Source organism: Phoenix dactylifera, chromosome 5 (genome assembly GCF_051530095.1).
Source record: "Phoenix dactylifera cultivar Ajwa chromosome 5, Ajwa_hap1_PhDact_Kaust_v1.1, whole genome shotgun sequence".
NCBI classification, from domain to species: domain Eukaryota; kingdom Viridiplantae; phylum Streptophyta; class Magnoliopsida; order Arecales; family Arecaceae; genus Phoenix; species Phoenix dactylifera.
The window spans coordinates 2,777,361-2,794,473 of NC_143194.1; the positions used below are offsets into that span (position 1 = coordinate 2,777,361).

Sequence of the window (17,113 nt, forward strand, 5' to 3'; positions counted from 1 at the left end):
AAAATAACCTGCTATTGCGAAGCTCTGATCACAAAAAAATTTATGGCGAACATGTTGCTTTCTTATTGCCTCTTTGGGTCAGCTCAGGAGCAGCATGAAATTCTTTGCATACTACGAGTGTAATATCGAAAATTGCATGGAGACAGATAACATCTCACCATGCAAAAAGGAGTGCTTTGAGTTTAATAGTAGAATAAACATTAAACAAGCATTAGTAAAACATTAATTGATAGAGAACAAGTAATAAATGAACTATAGAGCCTATTGTTTTTGCTAAGTAGCAGGAAGCTAAGAACCCAATTCTCCATTTTTTCCATGGATGCCAGGGTCCACAATGAAATATATACTAGTTGGCTTTATAAATCATTAAAAACTGCGCGAAGTTTATTTTCTTTTTAATTACCACGGAAGTTTTATGAATTTAAGTTTAATAATAGAATAAATATTATATAAGAATTAGTAAAATATAAATTGATAGGGATCAACGGATCAGTTGGCCAAAGAAAGTACACTGACATTGCCAAGTAGCAAGCAGCTAATAATAAAAGCAAGAATTGCTATGCTAACAATAAAAGCAAGAATTGTTGTACCGAAACTTGGACCTGAATTAGTTGCCCGATGGCAGGGGTCAGTATGCTCCCATATCGTTTTGTGTCAGGCTCATACTGACATAGTAGAGAGGGTGGAGGAGAGAGAGAACGAGAGAGAGGAAAAAAAAGAGAGAAGGAGGAGAGAGAGGGAGAGAGGAGGGTGGCGGATATCCGATGAAAGAAGGGGTTCCTCCAGTTTTCCTGTTTTGAAGAAAAGAGAGAGAGAGAGAGGGAGGGAGAGAGGAGGGTGGCGGACATCCAGCAGAGTCCGATAGAGGGCCAGCGAAGTTGCACGGAGGGGCAAAGAAAGGTCTCTGCCTCCGGTTCTCCTATTTTGTTTGAAACAGGGGGTTCCGAATGCGGAGCCCCTTCTCTGCCCCTTCGTGTGGCTCCATAGCCCTTCGTCGGCCAGCCATCAGCCTCTCTCTCTTCCTTCCTCTTCCTTTTTTTTCCCTCCCTTGCTCTTTCTCTCTCTTTTTATCTCTTTCCTTCTTCTTTTTCTTTTCCATCACCGGTTTTTTGTTTTGGTTGTTGAAATTGTTCTAGTCTGCCGCTAGTACAATTTGGTATACCCCGAACTGAGCGGTTCAGGTTCTGCCAACTATGAACAAAAATTTTCCATTCTCGAGAGTGCTACCGTCCTTGTGGAAACATGCATCAAAATTTTCACTAGAAGTTATAACATGTGGGAGGAAAAGGTAGGACGATCAAATGTAAATTAGATACCAAATACACTTTGAGTTAGTTCGACAACAAGTTACAATGATTGCATAAAAAACACTACCGAGCAAAAGATGATGGATTAATGAACTTATTTAATACGAAATAACGAGGGCAGAAGGTGAATCTTATGAAGTAAGGGTTTTTTGTGGATTAGTCCTTGACACTTTTTATATGTATGTATTACACCACTGGTTTTTATTTCCCGAACCCTGATTAAGTTAACCAAATTTATAAAAGGATAAAAATATCTTTGGTTTGTTAATGAGGCTTAAGATTGGCCTCTCCTCTCATTTTGCCCTCCTCTTGCTTGGATTTTAACTGCTACGGGAATTAATGTTGAAGAGGCACTAGTTAAGAGATAATTTAAGTACGAGAGTTGATGTAAAAATATTTTTACAAAATATAAAGTTAATATTGTTTGAAGAATATAATCAAAATATTATATTTTTATTGTTTAAACTACGGGATCTCGTTTGGTTTGCGAAAAAAGAAATAAGAAAAATATGGTCAATGAAAAAATAAATAAATATTTTTTGTTTGGTCGGAGTTTCCGAAGGAGAGAGATGAAAAAGTAATATTTCATATAAAAATTCCCACATGGTAGAAAATTAGAATTTTTTTTCTAAAAATACTTTTAAGTAATTAAAATTTATAAGTAAATTTTTTTCTTTACTATGGGTACGATAGATATTTCATACAATTTTTTTAGAAAAATAAATGCCCAACCAAACATACGCTAATCTGAAATGTGCTACATAAACATATCCAAACTATTTCTCCAAGCACCATATCTCTAGAAATCATTTTCAAACATTCCGGTAAGAAAATTTTTTTAACCAAACAAGTCCCAGATTTGAAGAATCAAAATAAAAATATAGAAAAGACAGGAATCAATAGCCACCATCAAAATTTTCAGGTACTAATCTAAAAGACTGAAACCCCTGCAAATTATCATGTTATACAATAAAAATCATTAAACCAAATGTGTAATTATGATAAATGTCAAGGACACAAAATTAAACAAAGATAACGCCCCCACCGCAAAACCCCCCGTCCCTTCAGGAAATCTATCGACTTCCGAGTTCCGTCTCTCTACTTCCCCTCGCGGCGGTCAGATTCTTCCGAGTTTCCAGGTCTCAGCTTCCAGATTGCTTCTTCTTCCCCTCTACTCTTCCACTTTGCCCCTCCACTTTCCCCTACGCCGAGATGATGCACATGACCTTCTACTGGGGTAAAAACGTAACTATACTCTTCGACTCATGGCGCACCGAGTCGTGGCTAGGTTACGCTCTCAGCCTCCTCGCCCTCTTCCTCGCCGCCGCCTTCTACCAGTACATGGAGGACCGTCGGATCCGCCTTAAGATTTTCGCCCGATCCAAGCCCTCTTCATCGCCGCCGTCCATCGAGACCGCACTCCTCCTCCCCGCGGCCGCCGCCCGGCCGTGGGCTCCGGCGAGGCTCGCCTCCTCCCTCCTCTTCGGGCTCAACTCGGCCATCGGGTACCTCATTATGCTTGCCGTGATGTCCTTCAACGGCGGCGTCTTCATCGCCGTCGTCGTTGGGCTTGCCGCCGGGTATCTGTTGTTTAGGAGCGGAGGGGAGGAGGAACGCTTTGCCTTGGAGAACCGCTGTGCTTCCGCCTGATCGGAACCCTAATCGTTTGGTATTGCCCTCAGCTGTACTTTTTCTTACGGTCCCTTTGGATTTTATAAATAGAAATCGTGTATATTGTTCCCTGATCATCGAGCTCATGCGTGATGAAAAAAAGATTAAATTGTTGTGTGTTTGGATATGTAAATGGTTCTGGTGATCTGGTTTGGCGATTGAAGGATTCGAGTTTGGAATATTGTGGGGTTGTTAATTATGGTCTTGTTCCTGAGCTCTCGTGTTGATGTGAAAAAATAAAAATCAATTTTTTATGTGCTTGAAAATTGATTTAATCGGTTCTGGTTTCGTGATGGGGGTTTTGTGTCAGCTAAATCAACTGAGAATAAAATAAAATAAAATAAAAAAATTGGAGGAATTCGTATGGGGATTCATCTTTATTTTTAGGTTTTTTCATATAAATATTTTTCTAAAAATTTAAATTTGCATGAATATTTTTTTAAAATTTATATTTATTTCTATACCTTAAAAAACACTATTTTTGTAATGACCTTAATACAATGGTTCTTGTAACACCGTTAATAAAAATCATATTTATTTTAATTAAAAATAAAATAAAATATTAAAATTATTCGTTTTGTACTCTATTGCGATCATTTTATAAATGTTGCTTTTTGCACATCAACTACATATTAAAAATATTTTAGTCATTTTAATTTGAAATCATTAATTTTTTAACAGTATTAAATAGCGTGGGTGTATATATGCAAAAAAAAGAATAAAAAAAAGGTATAATAGTAAAACAAGTGTTTTACGAGGATATACAAGTAAATATTAATTTTGAAAGAATATTCATGCAAAAAAACTCTTATTTTTATCATATTTTTTCTCAATAATTAAACACATAAAATTATTATATATATATTCCTAAGAAGATTGCTTGGTTTATTGGTGAGGACGGTGGTATGATGCTCTTTGGTTGTTTTGTTTTTTTAGAATGCTTTAAATGTTGGTATAAATCTACCCAGTGCATAGTTGTGGAGGACTAGGTTCTTACATGTTCCTCTTGTTTGAGCTTTAGCACCTCGCTAGGCTAAGGGATCAAAATCATTCACAATTACTATAAATCCAATAACAAATACCAACGAATCTCGACGCGCGAACTTGGAACTCCAAGTGGGCGACGAAGAGAGGAAGAGGAAGGGGGTTCACGGCGTCCGGTTAGGGCACTGTAGAAGATGGCAACGAAGGGCCCTGTGGAGCTGGAGAAGAAGGAGACGAGCTCGGGTAACAAAGGGGAGGAAACCCACCCGAAGGCGCCGGAGATGGGCCGGACGTGGGCGAATGTGGTAAAGGGCTCGTCGAGGGCATCGACCTGGACCAATCACCAAATCACGACGGCGGAGCTCGAAGTTTTGAAGCGACGGTACACGGATGTGGTGGAGATCTCGCCGGAGAAGATGGAGGTGGCTCGGGCGGCGTGGCGTGATACTGCGGTGATCATGGGGAGCTTGGGTCGTCGCGTACCCGTGGAATGGATCAGTCGGGAGCTGCGAGCTGCGGGGAAACTCGACTACGATGTCGAGGAGTTCATGCTGGCGGACCGCGGACGAGACCTTTGCGTTTCGATTCCGGAGTGAGAAGGATCGGGAGGCGGCCATGGAAGGCGGTCCCTGGTTGGTGGCAGGTCAGCTCCTGACCATGGAGCGATGGCGGCCGAACTTTGTTCCGGGGACCAACAAGCTGTGCCGTACGGTAGTTTGGCTTCGGCTACCAAGCTTACCGATGGAGTACTGGACGAGGGAGCTGATCTGGGGTATCGCGGCGAAGGCTGGACGACCTTTGGCGCTGGACAAGGTCACCGACCAGGGCCGGAAACTCGGGTTTGCCCGTGTCAAGATCGAGGTGGATGCGGGGATGCCGTTCAGGCCGGGGACGTTCATCCAGGTAGGATCCGACCTACACTGGCAGGTTTTCCGTTATGAAAACCTGCCTGGTTTTTGCTACAAGTGTGCTCGGTTGGGGCACGGGGAGGGGGATTGCCCCTTTCCTCCCACGGCCCCGGCGACGGCTGGAGAACAGGGAGAACAGAGCTCCCAACGGACTGGGATGGAGGAGCCCCCCCAGGGGCTGTCATCTGAGGTGAAGGAGGGTGATGAGTTGGGGAGTCGGCGTCCCTTCGGCCCGTGGCTGACAACAACTAAGATATGGCGGCCGAAGGCGAACAAGCCGATGAAGAAGGCCTCGGTGGCGAAGGTCGCTCAAACAACTCCGGTGCAGGATCCTCCCTCTGATCTGGGGCCGAGGTCTCCTATCGCTGCGCCGAATCTCCCTCTGTCGCCCACGGACACGGAAGGCTGGCAAAAGCCTTCTAAGCTGGCCAGGAGGAGGTCGCCGGAGACGAAGGAGACGGAAGCACGGGTGTCGGACGCGGAGATGACCCAAACTGGTGGGGTTCTGGGGTCTGAACCGGAAATCATCAAGGGGTTGGGTTCAACCACTTCTCTTGGCCAGCAGGGTGGATCCGACTCGGGACGGGCCAAGCCAAGCCCAGGCCTGCCTCTCACTGATGGGTCGGGCCACGGGATAAAGGGCCTAGATGTTGCTACTGGGCTGGCCCATGGGCAGGGCCCAAGCCCATTGAAAAGGGCCAGAAGCCCAGCCAAGCGGAAGGGGGATGTGGGAGTTGGTAGGGCTGAGTCGACTCATTTGCCTCGATCGGTCTCAACGTCCTCTTTCGATGACCCGTGCCTACGCCGGAGGGAGGATGGTCGGAGGCACTTCCGGAGTGCCTCCCTGCCGCCGGTGAGACCCCCTAGTCGACCGACATTGGGCGATGCTCCACCTGCTGCCGGAACGGCTGGGACTATGCGAGCGGAGGACGGAGCGCCCACGGCGAGCGGAACGGCAGTGGCAGGTGAGACCCCAGCTCGGCACGAGGGTGTGGCCGGAGAGGGCAGCAAGGTTCCGGCCAAGGAAGTGCTGGAGGGCCTGCACCACCGGAAGGAGCTGAGTTCGGCTAAAGCTTCACAAAGGGAGGTGGTGCCCACGCCGTGTCAGAAAAACAAGGGGAAGCTGAAGATGGAGGACGGGGATGGGACTCTCAGACCTCTGGCAGCTCCGGTAAGGCTCTCCCCAGCCTCTTCTACGGTGGTGGTGATGAGAAGCACTCTAGGGGGCACGGGGCAGGGGTCTTCTTCTCCCATCCAGGATCATGGCAAGGTGGCTGATTTGCTGCGGGCGGCGATCCAGGAAGGTGGGGAGTTGGGTGAGGAGGTTAAGCCTCATGAACAGGGAAAGAGAAGCCCACGCAGACAGGGCAAACACTTATCCCACTGTGTTATATGAAGATTTTAGCTTGGAATTGTAGGGGGGCGGCCAAGCCTTCATTTTTGTCGTTCTTCAGGAGATTTGTGCAGCTTCATTGCCCCGATATTTGTTTTCTTTGTGAAACACGGGTATCTGGAGAAGGTATGCGTCGGGTGCAGCGGCGCTTAGCTTTTGATTGGGATTCCTTTGTAGTAGAATCCCAGGGCTTGTCTGGAGGTATTTTGTTGTTGTGGAAGCGGGGAGTGGCCTCTGTAGATGTCTTTCGCAATTGCACTCAGCAGGTTGTGATGGTCATCTCGGAACCAAATGAAGCTCCGTGGGTCCTGTGTGGGGTCTATGCCAGCACTGATTACCGGACGAGGAGAGTCCTTTGGGGCGAGCTGACCCGTTTGTTGACTCAGGGGATCCCGACTATGGTGGTGGGTGATTTCAACTGCATTCTTAGCTCCAATGAGAAACGTGGTGGTAGGGCCTACTCCGACTCTGGAGATAGGAGGGAGTTCCGGGAGTTCCTGGATGATACCGGCCTCGTGGACCTTGGCTTTTCTGGGCCGCGATTTACTTGGTGTAACAACCAGCTTGGACGAGCGAGAGTATGGGAGCGGCTGGATAGGGCGTTGGCATCTCCGGACTGGATTCAGCGATTCCCATCATACCAGGTCAGTCACCTTGCTCGGATCGCCTCAGATCATTGTCCTCTTTTGATTTCTACAGCAGTGAGCTCTAGCCACCATAGCCCATTCCGATTTGAGAAGCTGTGGTTGTCATACCCCCAATCCTGGAAAGTAGTTAGGAGGGCATGGGGCATGCCAGTGCAGGGAGATGCTATGCAGAGGGTATCGCGTAGATTGGAGCTTACTAAGCGACGCCTGCGCAGATGGAACCGGGAGGTAGTGGGCAATATATTCAGGAGACTAGAGGAGGTAGAGGGGTTGATTGCGGAGCTCCAGGGGAGGGAGGATCGAGATGGAGAGCTTGAGGAGGAGGAGATGGCAGAGCTGCGTCGTCACTTGGCCTCTCATCACTCGTTACTGCATCAGCATGAGATTTTTTGGAGGCAGAAGTCGAGGGCGCAGTGGGTTAAGGAGGGGGACCGAAACACTAGTTTCTTTCATCGATCGACGATCATCAGGAGGTAAAGGAACATGATACGATCATTGAGAGTTGGGACGAGCCAGCGAGTGGAGGAGGACTCGGCAGTGCGACAGGTGATGGTCGACTTTTTCAGATCCAGATGGACGGAGGTAGAGGGGACTTATGTGCGGGGTCAGCTCCCCAGGCCGGCAGTCAGAATTGAGGAGGCTGATAATGAAGCATTGATTCAGCCGGTTTTAGATACAGAAGTGCAGGAGGCAGTTTGGGCATTAGCAGGGGACAAGGCCCCAGGACCGGATGGTTTTCCACCCTTTTTCTTTCAGAGATATTGGAGTATTATTCAGAGATCAGTGGTGGAGGCTGTGCAGCTATACTTCAGTAGGGCAGTGATGACAGATGACTGGCAGGCTACTTACATTACCTTGGTTCCGAAGCGACGGGATGCGTCGGAGCCCGGTCATTACAGGCCTATTAGTTTGTGTACCACAGTGTATAAAATTGTGGCGAGGCTTTGGTTGGGAGGATGAAGGCTCTGTTGCCTACTATTATTAGTCAGGAGCAGGGTGCATTTGTGGTTGGGAGGAGTATATCAGACAATATTTTGCTAGCTCAGGAGATGATGGGAGACTTACAGCGAGCTTCGAGGAGGCGATGTTTGATGGCAGTAAAGCTGGACATGGAGCGTGCTTATGACCGGATCCGATGGGAGTTTCTCAGACGGGCACTGGAGAGTTTTGGCTTCCATCAGATCTGGATTGACTGGGTTCTTGGCTGTGTGCAGGGGCCTAGATTCTCCATCTTGGTCAATGGTACGCCTTCGCCCTTCTTTCGAGCTACTATGGGGCTTCGTCAGGGCTGTCCTTTATCCCCATACCTATTCATCATCTGCGCTGATGTACTGTCCCGTGCTTTACATGTAGCCTGCGAGGACCGGGTGCTGGCTGCTTACAGTCCAGCCCCGGGTGCCCGCCCTATTTCTCACTTATTTTTTGCAGATGATTGCCTGCTTCTGGCTAGGGCGAGGGTGAGGGATGCGCGAGCCATCCAGAGGGTGTTGACGGAGTATTGTACGACGTCTGGGCAGAGAATCAATCACCAAAAATCATCCATACACTTCAGTCCGAGCACGGAGCGGAGGGTCAGACGGGAGATCAGGGCGATATTGGAGATGCGGGAGCAGGAGGGGGCACTGGACTACCTTGGTGTCCCCATCACAGGGAGGAGGCTGAGGATGGCGGAGTGCTCTACTTTGATACAGAGGGTGCAGAGCAGGCTCGAGGGTTGGAGAGCCTCGTCACTTTCTATGATGGGCAGGTTGACGCTCGTTAGGTCAGTTCTCTGTTCCATGCCTGTCTATACTATGGCCCATACTAGTGTGCCGAAGACGGTGCTGGTGGGTATAGAGCGGCTTATGCGTAGTTTCCTGTGGGGCTCCTCTGGGGGGGGCCATGGGGTACACTTGGTGGCCTGGGAGAGAGTATGCCTTCCTCTGAGGGAGGGTGGTTTGGGGGTGCAGTCTCTATTGGCGAGGCGGGAGGCGCTCCTGGCGCGACGTGCAGTGCAGACTGTTTTGGAGCCACATGGTTTCTGGTGTCAGGTCATGAGAGCGAGATATGGTCGGCCAGGCTCAGCTGGGCAGGTGGTGGGTGGCCGGAGGGCATTTTTCATATGGCGTGAGGTTGGGAGATATATACCTATTGCATTGGCACATACTAGGTGGCTGATTGGCGATGGACGGAGCATTGATGTGATGGAGGACCCTTGGGTGGATGCACTTCCGCTGAGGCTGTGGCCGACGATGATCAGTGATGAGGGGCCTGTGGGGCTCCAAGTGCATGACCTCCTTATGCCTGGGGAGGCAGAGTGGGATGTCGACAGGTTGGGCCAGTTCTTCGGAGAGCACTTAGCAGAGCGGATTCGAGCCCTCCCCATCCCGGGATCGGGAGGTCCATATGTTAGGGTTTGGAGCACCACTTGTAGGGCCAGAGTCAGGGTTGGTGAGGTCGCTCGGGTTCTTCAGCAGGAGTCAGACCTGGGTAGGGACTGTGGCTGGATATGGAGGTTCGGGCTACACCAGAGGGTGGCACTATTCCTCTGGAAGGTAGCATGGGATCGTCTGCCGACGAGCTTGGAGTTGAGCCGCCGGGGAGTTAGCATTCCTCCTTTATGCCAGTATTGTGAGGCAGATGAGTCAGTGGATCATGTACTATTCCAGTGTGTCTGGGCGAGGGGGACTTGGAGGTTATCAGGGATTCCGGAGGCGGTCTGGAGACGGAGGGATAGTTTTTTGGAGGAGGTCCGGCGTTGTTCCATCTCCACCCAGATGAGGTCTGTGGCTATTAGGGCGTCCTGCACAGCTTACCAGGTATGGATGGCCAGGAACGCCCGTGTTTTTGGTAGGCCTAGCCTGTCCCCACGATTTGTGATGGAGCGGGCTCGGGCTCAGGCAGTAGAGTTTCTTTCTGTAGATCTGCATCATAGACCTTTGACAGCTAGGGACATCTGGGGCCCCCATTCTGCTTCGGCAGCCACTCACACGGTGTTTTTCACCTGGGAGCCCCCACCCCCAAGCTTCCTCAAGGTCAATTTTGACGGCTCAGTCTTGGATGGAGGCAGGAGAGGAGGAGCAGGTTTTGTTATTAGGGGCCCAGGCTCCAACATGGTGGCAGCAGGGGGTTGTCAGATCTTCGATACTTCGGTCCCAGGGGCAGAGCTGCGGGCGGCTTGGATGGGATTACGGTATGCGCGACAGGTACTTCAGGCGAGCTCTATCCTCCTGGAGGGTGACTCAGCCACCGTGATTAGTTGGATCCGGGAGGGCCCTCATAGTGATGGAGGAGTTCACCCTTTACTCCGTGATATATGGTTGATGGTGAGTGAGGGGTTTTTCCTTCAGGTTATGCATGTATATCGTGAGGCGAATGGGGCGGCAGACTGGGTGGCGGCGTATGTTGCGAGCCACTCAGGAGGCACCCTTTGGGTTGGTGGGGATGACGTGCCCGGAGCATTCCGGGACCTTTTGTATGCAGATTTTGTTGGGTGTGTTCGTACCCGAGTAGTATGAATTGCCCGTTTTAGCAAAAAAAAAAAAAATAACAAATACCATGATGGTCCGTAGTCAGCCTATATAGTTTTGTACTATAATTTTTCCTAATCTACATAGGTTATGGGCTATGGATCAGGTTCACTTTGATATCATTTCATTTTTAACAACTCTGGATCTTACTCAAAAAGACAAATCAGAAAGTAAAAATCCTCTTGCATATTCACCTAGTAGTTGTATATATACATACTTAAGATCTACACAGCTGATGTTGGACTAAATACATGCACATATGAATCTTATAGTAATAAAATTTGCTTCTTCTTTTTTTCCGCTCAGCTCTTAGGTGATTGGGTTATTCCCAATGCATTATCATGTGGATCCAAGGTTGCTTTTAAGCTCATTTTCTGAACTTGTAGACCACGGTCTCTTTGTTTGTCACAAGAGGCCTGTTGGGTGCCTAGGTCTTTATCGATGATGTCTTCTTTCATATCTAAAGCAGTTTGACCATGTGTGCTGGCATTGTGATCAAACACGCCATGATTGGGGCTCATTCCATAAAATTCCAGGCTCAGGCTCGGTACCGAGCCTTGTATTGAGCTCGGGCTCGCAAGGCTCGTTTGCCCGAGCCCGCCCCATCCCCATCCCCATCATTTGTTGGAGCCTCAGAGGAGAGAAGATCGAAGAAAAGAAAAAAAGAAAGAAAGGAAGGAAGAAGAAGAGAAGAAAGAAGGGGGCGGCCGCGAGCACCGCCAGCACGGGCGTCGGCCGCGGGCTCGGCCGCAGGGGAGGAAGTACGACATCGTCATCGGGGTCGGAGAAGGGAGAGGAGAAAGGAGAGCTGGGATTGGGTGTACGACATCGTCATCGGGGGCGGAGAAGGGAGAGGAGAAGGAAGAGCTGGGATCGGGTGTACGACGTCGTCATCGGGGGCGGAGAAGGGAGAGGAGAAGGGAGAGTTGGGATCGGGTGTACGGCGTCCTCATCGGGGGTGGAGAAGGGAGAGGAGGAGGCGGCGGAGCTTCTCGAAGAGCTAAGGTCGGGTATACAATGTCGTCATCGTCGTCGTAGCCGTCGTTGAAGGGGAGGGGGGCATCGGCTTCGGGCTTGGGGGTGAGCCAGCAAGGAGAACGGAGAAGAAACCGAGAAGAAAGGAGGGGTTGGGAAGCAGGGAAGGTTCTGGAGAGACCAAGAAGAAAGGAGAAGAAATTAAGAAAAGAAAAATGGGTTAACGGGTTGAGTCCGAACCCAAACCAATCCAATTTGATTTAAAGAAATTAAATGAATTTGGGTTAGCTCGGGTTGGGTCTGATCTAAATCCAACTGGGTTCAATCAAATTGGGATTTAAATTGATTAAGCCAAATAAAATTTAATTGGGTTGAGTCTAAATTTAATTGGGACCCAATTAAATTGTTAATTGGACTGAGCCCTCATTTGGGCTCGTTTGGGCTCGTGAGCTGCTCGGGCTCGAGCTCAGGCTCGGGCTCGGGCTCGAATTTAAATGGGCCTTATTTTGGGCTCGGGCTCGTTTGACTAACGAACCGAGCTCGAGCTGGATTTTTACCGAGCCGAGCCCGAACAGCTCGGCAAGTTGACAGCCCTAGCCATGATCCCTGCAACTTCTAGCAGCAAACCAAGTGTACATGTCGCTTGTTAAGAAGGCTGCTGGAATGTGATATCGGAGCTGTATTGATACTGAAGAATTATCGGGTCAGATTTTCACTCCTAATGTGCTCCACGCCGAGATGGTTCGGGTGTCCGTCAGGCTATGAATTAATAACATTAGAATTCTGAAAGATTTGCCTTATCATTCGCTTGGTTCTTAGATTTCTCACTGTAGCTTATTCTAAAAATTTTAATAGTTAAACCAAATTTAGTATAAACCTCTAGCATAGCTATGATGTAGCTTTTCCTATTCTCATTTTTCTTGGGCTCCTATCAAATGATGTCGAAGAATAATACTACTGTTGAGGGAATACAAGTTCCCCCGAGTACATGAGAGCCTTGCCGGTGCGGGACCGGATGACGGCCGACCTCGGGCGGCCGAACTTGATGCCCGACTTCAGAACGCCCGACCTGAAGAGCGCCCGACCCCGGGAGTCAGACTCCAACTGTCCACTGTGGGTACTTTCCCCTACGGACCGACGCAGGATCACGCCTTAGGTGGCTTACTCCACAATTAATACGCCCGACCTGGCGTCCCACCGAGCGTTTAGCTTCAGGGCTCTTGACCTCGGAAGTCCGACCTCGCCGCCCACCTACCGCGGTTGCACCCTTCTGAAGTCCGATCAGGGGCCATACCCTGCCACCGCCTCCAGCATTTAATGCGCATGATCTCTGCAAATCCTCGACTCACTCAACAATTAATGTATACCTCCAGCTCACTCAACAATTAATGTATATCTCCGGCTCACTCGACAATTAATGCGCGTGACTCCTATTATCTACGGATCTTCAGTCCTCCACGGCAAATCAGCTCGGCAGCATTCGGTCAGTCGTGACAACTCTCTGATCTTGGCCTCGCCTCCGACATCAAGGCATTAATTCACCTGGTTGCGCACCAACTCAAGCGACATGCTGAGTCGTACGGCAACCTCGCCCCATCACATCACAGGTAATCCGACTCCCTATAAAAAGGAACCCCTCCTTCTCAGTGGGGGTTGGACTTAGAAAAAGCCCAGCAGAATATATCTTCCTCCTCTCTCCTTCTCCAAAATTAAGCCCCCCTTTTGACTTAAGCATCGGAGGGCCGGTGCCGGAAACTCCGGCCATCGGCTTTTTGCAGACCCCCCCACGGAGGACGCCGCATGCCGATGGATCACCGCCCGCCAGTGTTCGCCGGAGCTCCTCCTCCTCAGCCGACGGCCGCCCCCGGGTCCAATTTCCAGCAACAACTACATTGGATAGATTAAGAGCTCTAGTTGTGCTTATACACTCGTAGACCTCCCTATCTACTAGCTTTAGCTTTTGAGTTGGATTTTAACAAATAAGCAAAAGGTGCTGGGATCTTGTCCACATAAGCTAATCTTTTTATTGTCCTATAAGAGAAGTGGCATGATTCCAAAAAAAAAGGAATTTAAGGAGGCAGCTATGGTTGAACAACATGCTTATATGGTGAAGATGTACACATGCTTCTAATAAGCCATTGCTTTTGGATGGAGCCTCTACAGGATATGGATGAGGGTTAACCTATGCTGGTCTAAAAAAATCTAGATATTATTTAACTACCCCCATCCAACCGAGGAGAAAGCCTCACTCTTTTTTCCTTTTTTTTTCTTCCATAATTTGGAGCCACAAGTTTAGTTCGAATCCTCTCAGTCTCGAGGTTGAACTAAAAGGTTGTCATCTATCTGCCAATCACGATTATTTGATCGCTTTGCGATGCCTGTGATTTTGTGAATCCTATATGATACATAGTATATTGCATGTTACGTTATCATGTGGAGCCTACTCAAGGATAATTTGTTGCATAATAGATGTATAATTGCGATTGGAAGGCCATCTCTCCACCTCAACCTCAAATTGGAGAGGATCCCAATTCCCATAAAACTAGTGACTGCAAGCTAAATTTTGACATGGCCAAGTAGTAAGTGCAGGTGAGCCCCAAGTCTCACCCATGCCACCTAAGTCGTCCAATCTCAACATAAATTGTACTTTAATCAGGCTACAAATTAACCATTGGGCTGGCATGATAAAAGTATCTGAAAATTCTCTGATGCCATCTCATAAAAAAATTGAGTGCACAATTGAACTGTGCCCATGGTACTGCTTATCTCATAATAGTGTTGGAGAATCTTCTAAACCATCAAGTGGAGAATTGCGTGCAATCTGCAAGCTTTGGAGAGCCGGAGCCAATCCAATTCATCGCTGGAAGTCGTAGCTGGGGTGGGGGAGATAAGCCTGAGCTGGATCGAGCTGCACGATTGTTCTTGGAATCCACGCTCGCAACTTTCGATGCAGCCAAGAAAAAGTTGCTCGTCCTTCACGCATCCAAGGCTTGCTTTGCATGGCATCTGCACTCCACAAATCACAAACTTTTTTTTGGGTCGTTTCTTAATCGTGCAATTGCCTGGTGGAAGCTTTCCAGCCTTTTGATTTTTAAAATGAGATTATGGTTATATAATAATAGCCGCAGCATACAAACTCGTTTGGTTCCCAAAGGAGAAGAAGAAAAAGTGAAACCAATAAAAAAACAGTAGAATACCTCATATTTAGTTAAAATTTTTTCAAAAAAATCAAAAATATTTTTAAGAGAAATAAAAATTTTATATTTATAAAAAAAAATCTATGTGGAATATGAAAAACTTCAATTCTTACCGGCTGAAAATTAGGTTATTTTTTTTTAAAAAAATGCTCTTAAACTATTAGATAGAATGGATATGATGTTTTCTTTTATTAATGATATAATATATATTTTATGTATTTTTTTAAAAAAAAATATAGATACTCAACTAAATATAAATATAAGCCACTCTGAAATATGTTATTTTTTATAGTTAACTCAATATACAAAACTATTTTTCTAAAATTATATATCCAAGTATCAGTTTTTCAAAAAGTATTCGAGTGAGAAAAAATTCTTTTTGTCAATCAAATATGTTCGGTGTGCTAGCAACATTATAGTAAATTATCTTATTATTAAAAGAATGGAAGGCATATAAAGTTTCTAAGTAGAGAGAATTGCCTATCATCCAATAGGATTTCAAAAACACCGGCAGAAAAATTTGATATATTATCTTGCCCGAGAGAGCATATAATAATCCATTAGCTTGTACAATCAATTCAATAACAATGTAATATTATACTACGTTGTCACTGAGCAACAAATTATGACAATGACAATGTAACATACCCCTTCCTTCTGTACGGTAGGCATTAGCCACAACTTCCATAAATGATTTCTCTAATAAGGAGGTAGGAGAAAATTTAAAAAGAAAAAGCAAGAGAGGAACAAATGAACGTTTTAAACACAGGCTTTACTTTGCTATAAACCAAATTTGTTTCAACAAAACGTCAACTAAAAAATCATGTGGTTTAATCTTCAAATGGATCTCAAGTTTATTGCAATGAACAACATTAATATGATAATTCATGGCTTAAAAACTATGTGGATGATAATTAATGGAAGCTATAAATTAGCGAGAGAGAGATGGTTTAAAATTTAAGCCATAAAAGTCGTGTCTTTACACTAATTTTTCAAGCACCGCTTAAAGCTTCAACTAAATTCCATCTCACGAAATGAAAATGGCTCGATTAGTCCCCAACACATGATTCTGAACATAAGATTCGCCATACCGGTATCGGATTTCATACCAGTGCCACACTAGCATGTATCAGTACGTTACGATTTTTTTTAGATGTATCAAGAGTCGGTACACCATCTATATCGGTACCGGTTCGGTATAGTATGGTATGTTCGGTACTATTTGGTACGGTACGTCACGGCTATCATGTCTGAATATGATGATTTTTGAATCATAAGAATTGGAAAAGATCAAGTCGAACCATCTAATATATTATACTTTTTACAAGAAAATACACATAAAATCACAAAAAAAGAAAAAAATTAAAGAGAGAAAAAATATTTCTCTCCTATTAATTTCGTTCCGGTTTTCTTACACCATATACTAACATCCTTTCGTGCGAGGGAGGGAGAGAGAGAATTATAATCTCTGTATCAGAATTTATAGTAGTTGGGGCAATTGGCGACGGTGATGGGCACCATGGAGACCGCGAAGTAGGGCTCCATTAGCATCTGCGAACGGACGGCCTCGATCGTCGCCGCCCCATCCATCAGATCTCGCATCAGCTCCACGTAGCACGCCCTCGCCCGCTTCAACGCCTTCCGGTACTGCGCCACCAGCCACCTCAACCGAACCCGCCGGAGGAAGCCCACGAAGAGCCTCCGGCCGCTGCGCCACCCCCGACGGTCTCCCAGCCGGACCACCGCCATCTTTCTACGCCGAAGAGGCAGCGCCGGCGGGGACGGGCGGCGCGGGAGGCGAAACAGCAGGGGGGGCCGGCGGGGGCGGTCGTCGTCCGGTGCTGCCATTGGTGGTGGTGGTGGTGGTGGTTGCGGCTGGGGAGAATTTAGTTGAGTCTTTTGGAGGCACGGAGAGGAGATGATGGGCTTTTAAATGAGAGGATCTGGTTCTGCTTAGCCGCGGGTAAACCTAAGAAAGGAGGCGAGTACGTAGGAGTTTGGCTTTAATAGAAATCTTCTGAAGCAGGCCACTAAATTTTGCCACTTTCATATAATGAAACACATCCTCACTAGTTTACAAAATAGAAATAACAATCATTATATCTCGAACATAGCCTTTTAATCGAATCTTTGAAATAAAATAGTAGATTTTGGAATTTTTGTTGTTAGATATTATGATAAAAAATTCAGATGATAACAACAAAATAAAAAGGTTACTTCATAAGAAGAGTGTTCAGAAGTAATACATGTTGATGATGTAAATATCTAAAGTTAATAGAGACGATTTTTTTAAAGTTTGAGAACTATCAATGTAAGAAGGAAAAGTTAATGAAATGAAGAATGTCATGTGAAAAGAATTATACATGTTGATGATGTAGATATGATAATGTAGTGGAAGTCTTTGCAGTTTTTAAAATAGCTCTCCAATTTATTTATTTAATTTTTTATGAAAAGAGAGGTGTAAGTTACCCAATTTATTAGAAGAGGAAATGAGAAAAGAAACTTATAACACTTCATATACA

At 46.6% G+C, this 17,113-nt stretch overlaps 3 protein-coding genes across 3 annotated transcripts; 2 read left to right on the plus strand and 1 right to left on the minus strand.

Annotated features, from left to right (window-relative positions):
• Window positions 1-2,338: 2,338 nt before the first annotated feature.
• Window positions 2,339-3,159, plus strand: LOC103709343 (copper transporter 5.1-like). The gene has a single exon (XM_008794644.5). It carries the CDS (start codon window positions 2,520-2,522, stop codon window positions 2,955-2,957), a length of 438 nt encoding a protein of 145 aa, XP_008792866.1. The 5' UTR covers window positions 2,339-2,519; the 3' UTR covers window positions 2,958-3,159.
• Window positions 3,160-6,391: 3,232 nt separating this feature from the next.
• On the plus strand, window positions 6,392-7,387 carry LOC148703311 (uncharacterized). Its single transcript, XM_088722931.1, has one exon. It carries the CDS (start codon window positions 6,392-6,394, stop codon window positions 7,385-7,387), a length of 996 nt encoding a protein of 331 aa, XP_088579057.1.
• Window positions 7,388-15,871: 8,484 nt separating this feature from the next.
• On the minus strand, window positions 15,872-16,494 carry LOC148703312 (uncharacterized). Its single transcript, XM_088721357.1, has one exon. The coding sequence runs from the start codon at window positions 16,437-16,439 to the stop codon at window positions 16,065-16,067; it is 375 nt and encodes a 124-aa protein (XP_088577483.1). The 5' UTR covers window positions 16,440-16,494; the 3' UTR covers window positions 15,872-16,064.
• Window positions 16,495-17,113: the final 619 nt, after the last annotated feature.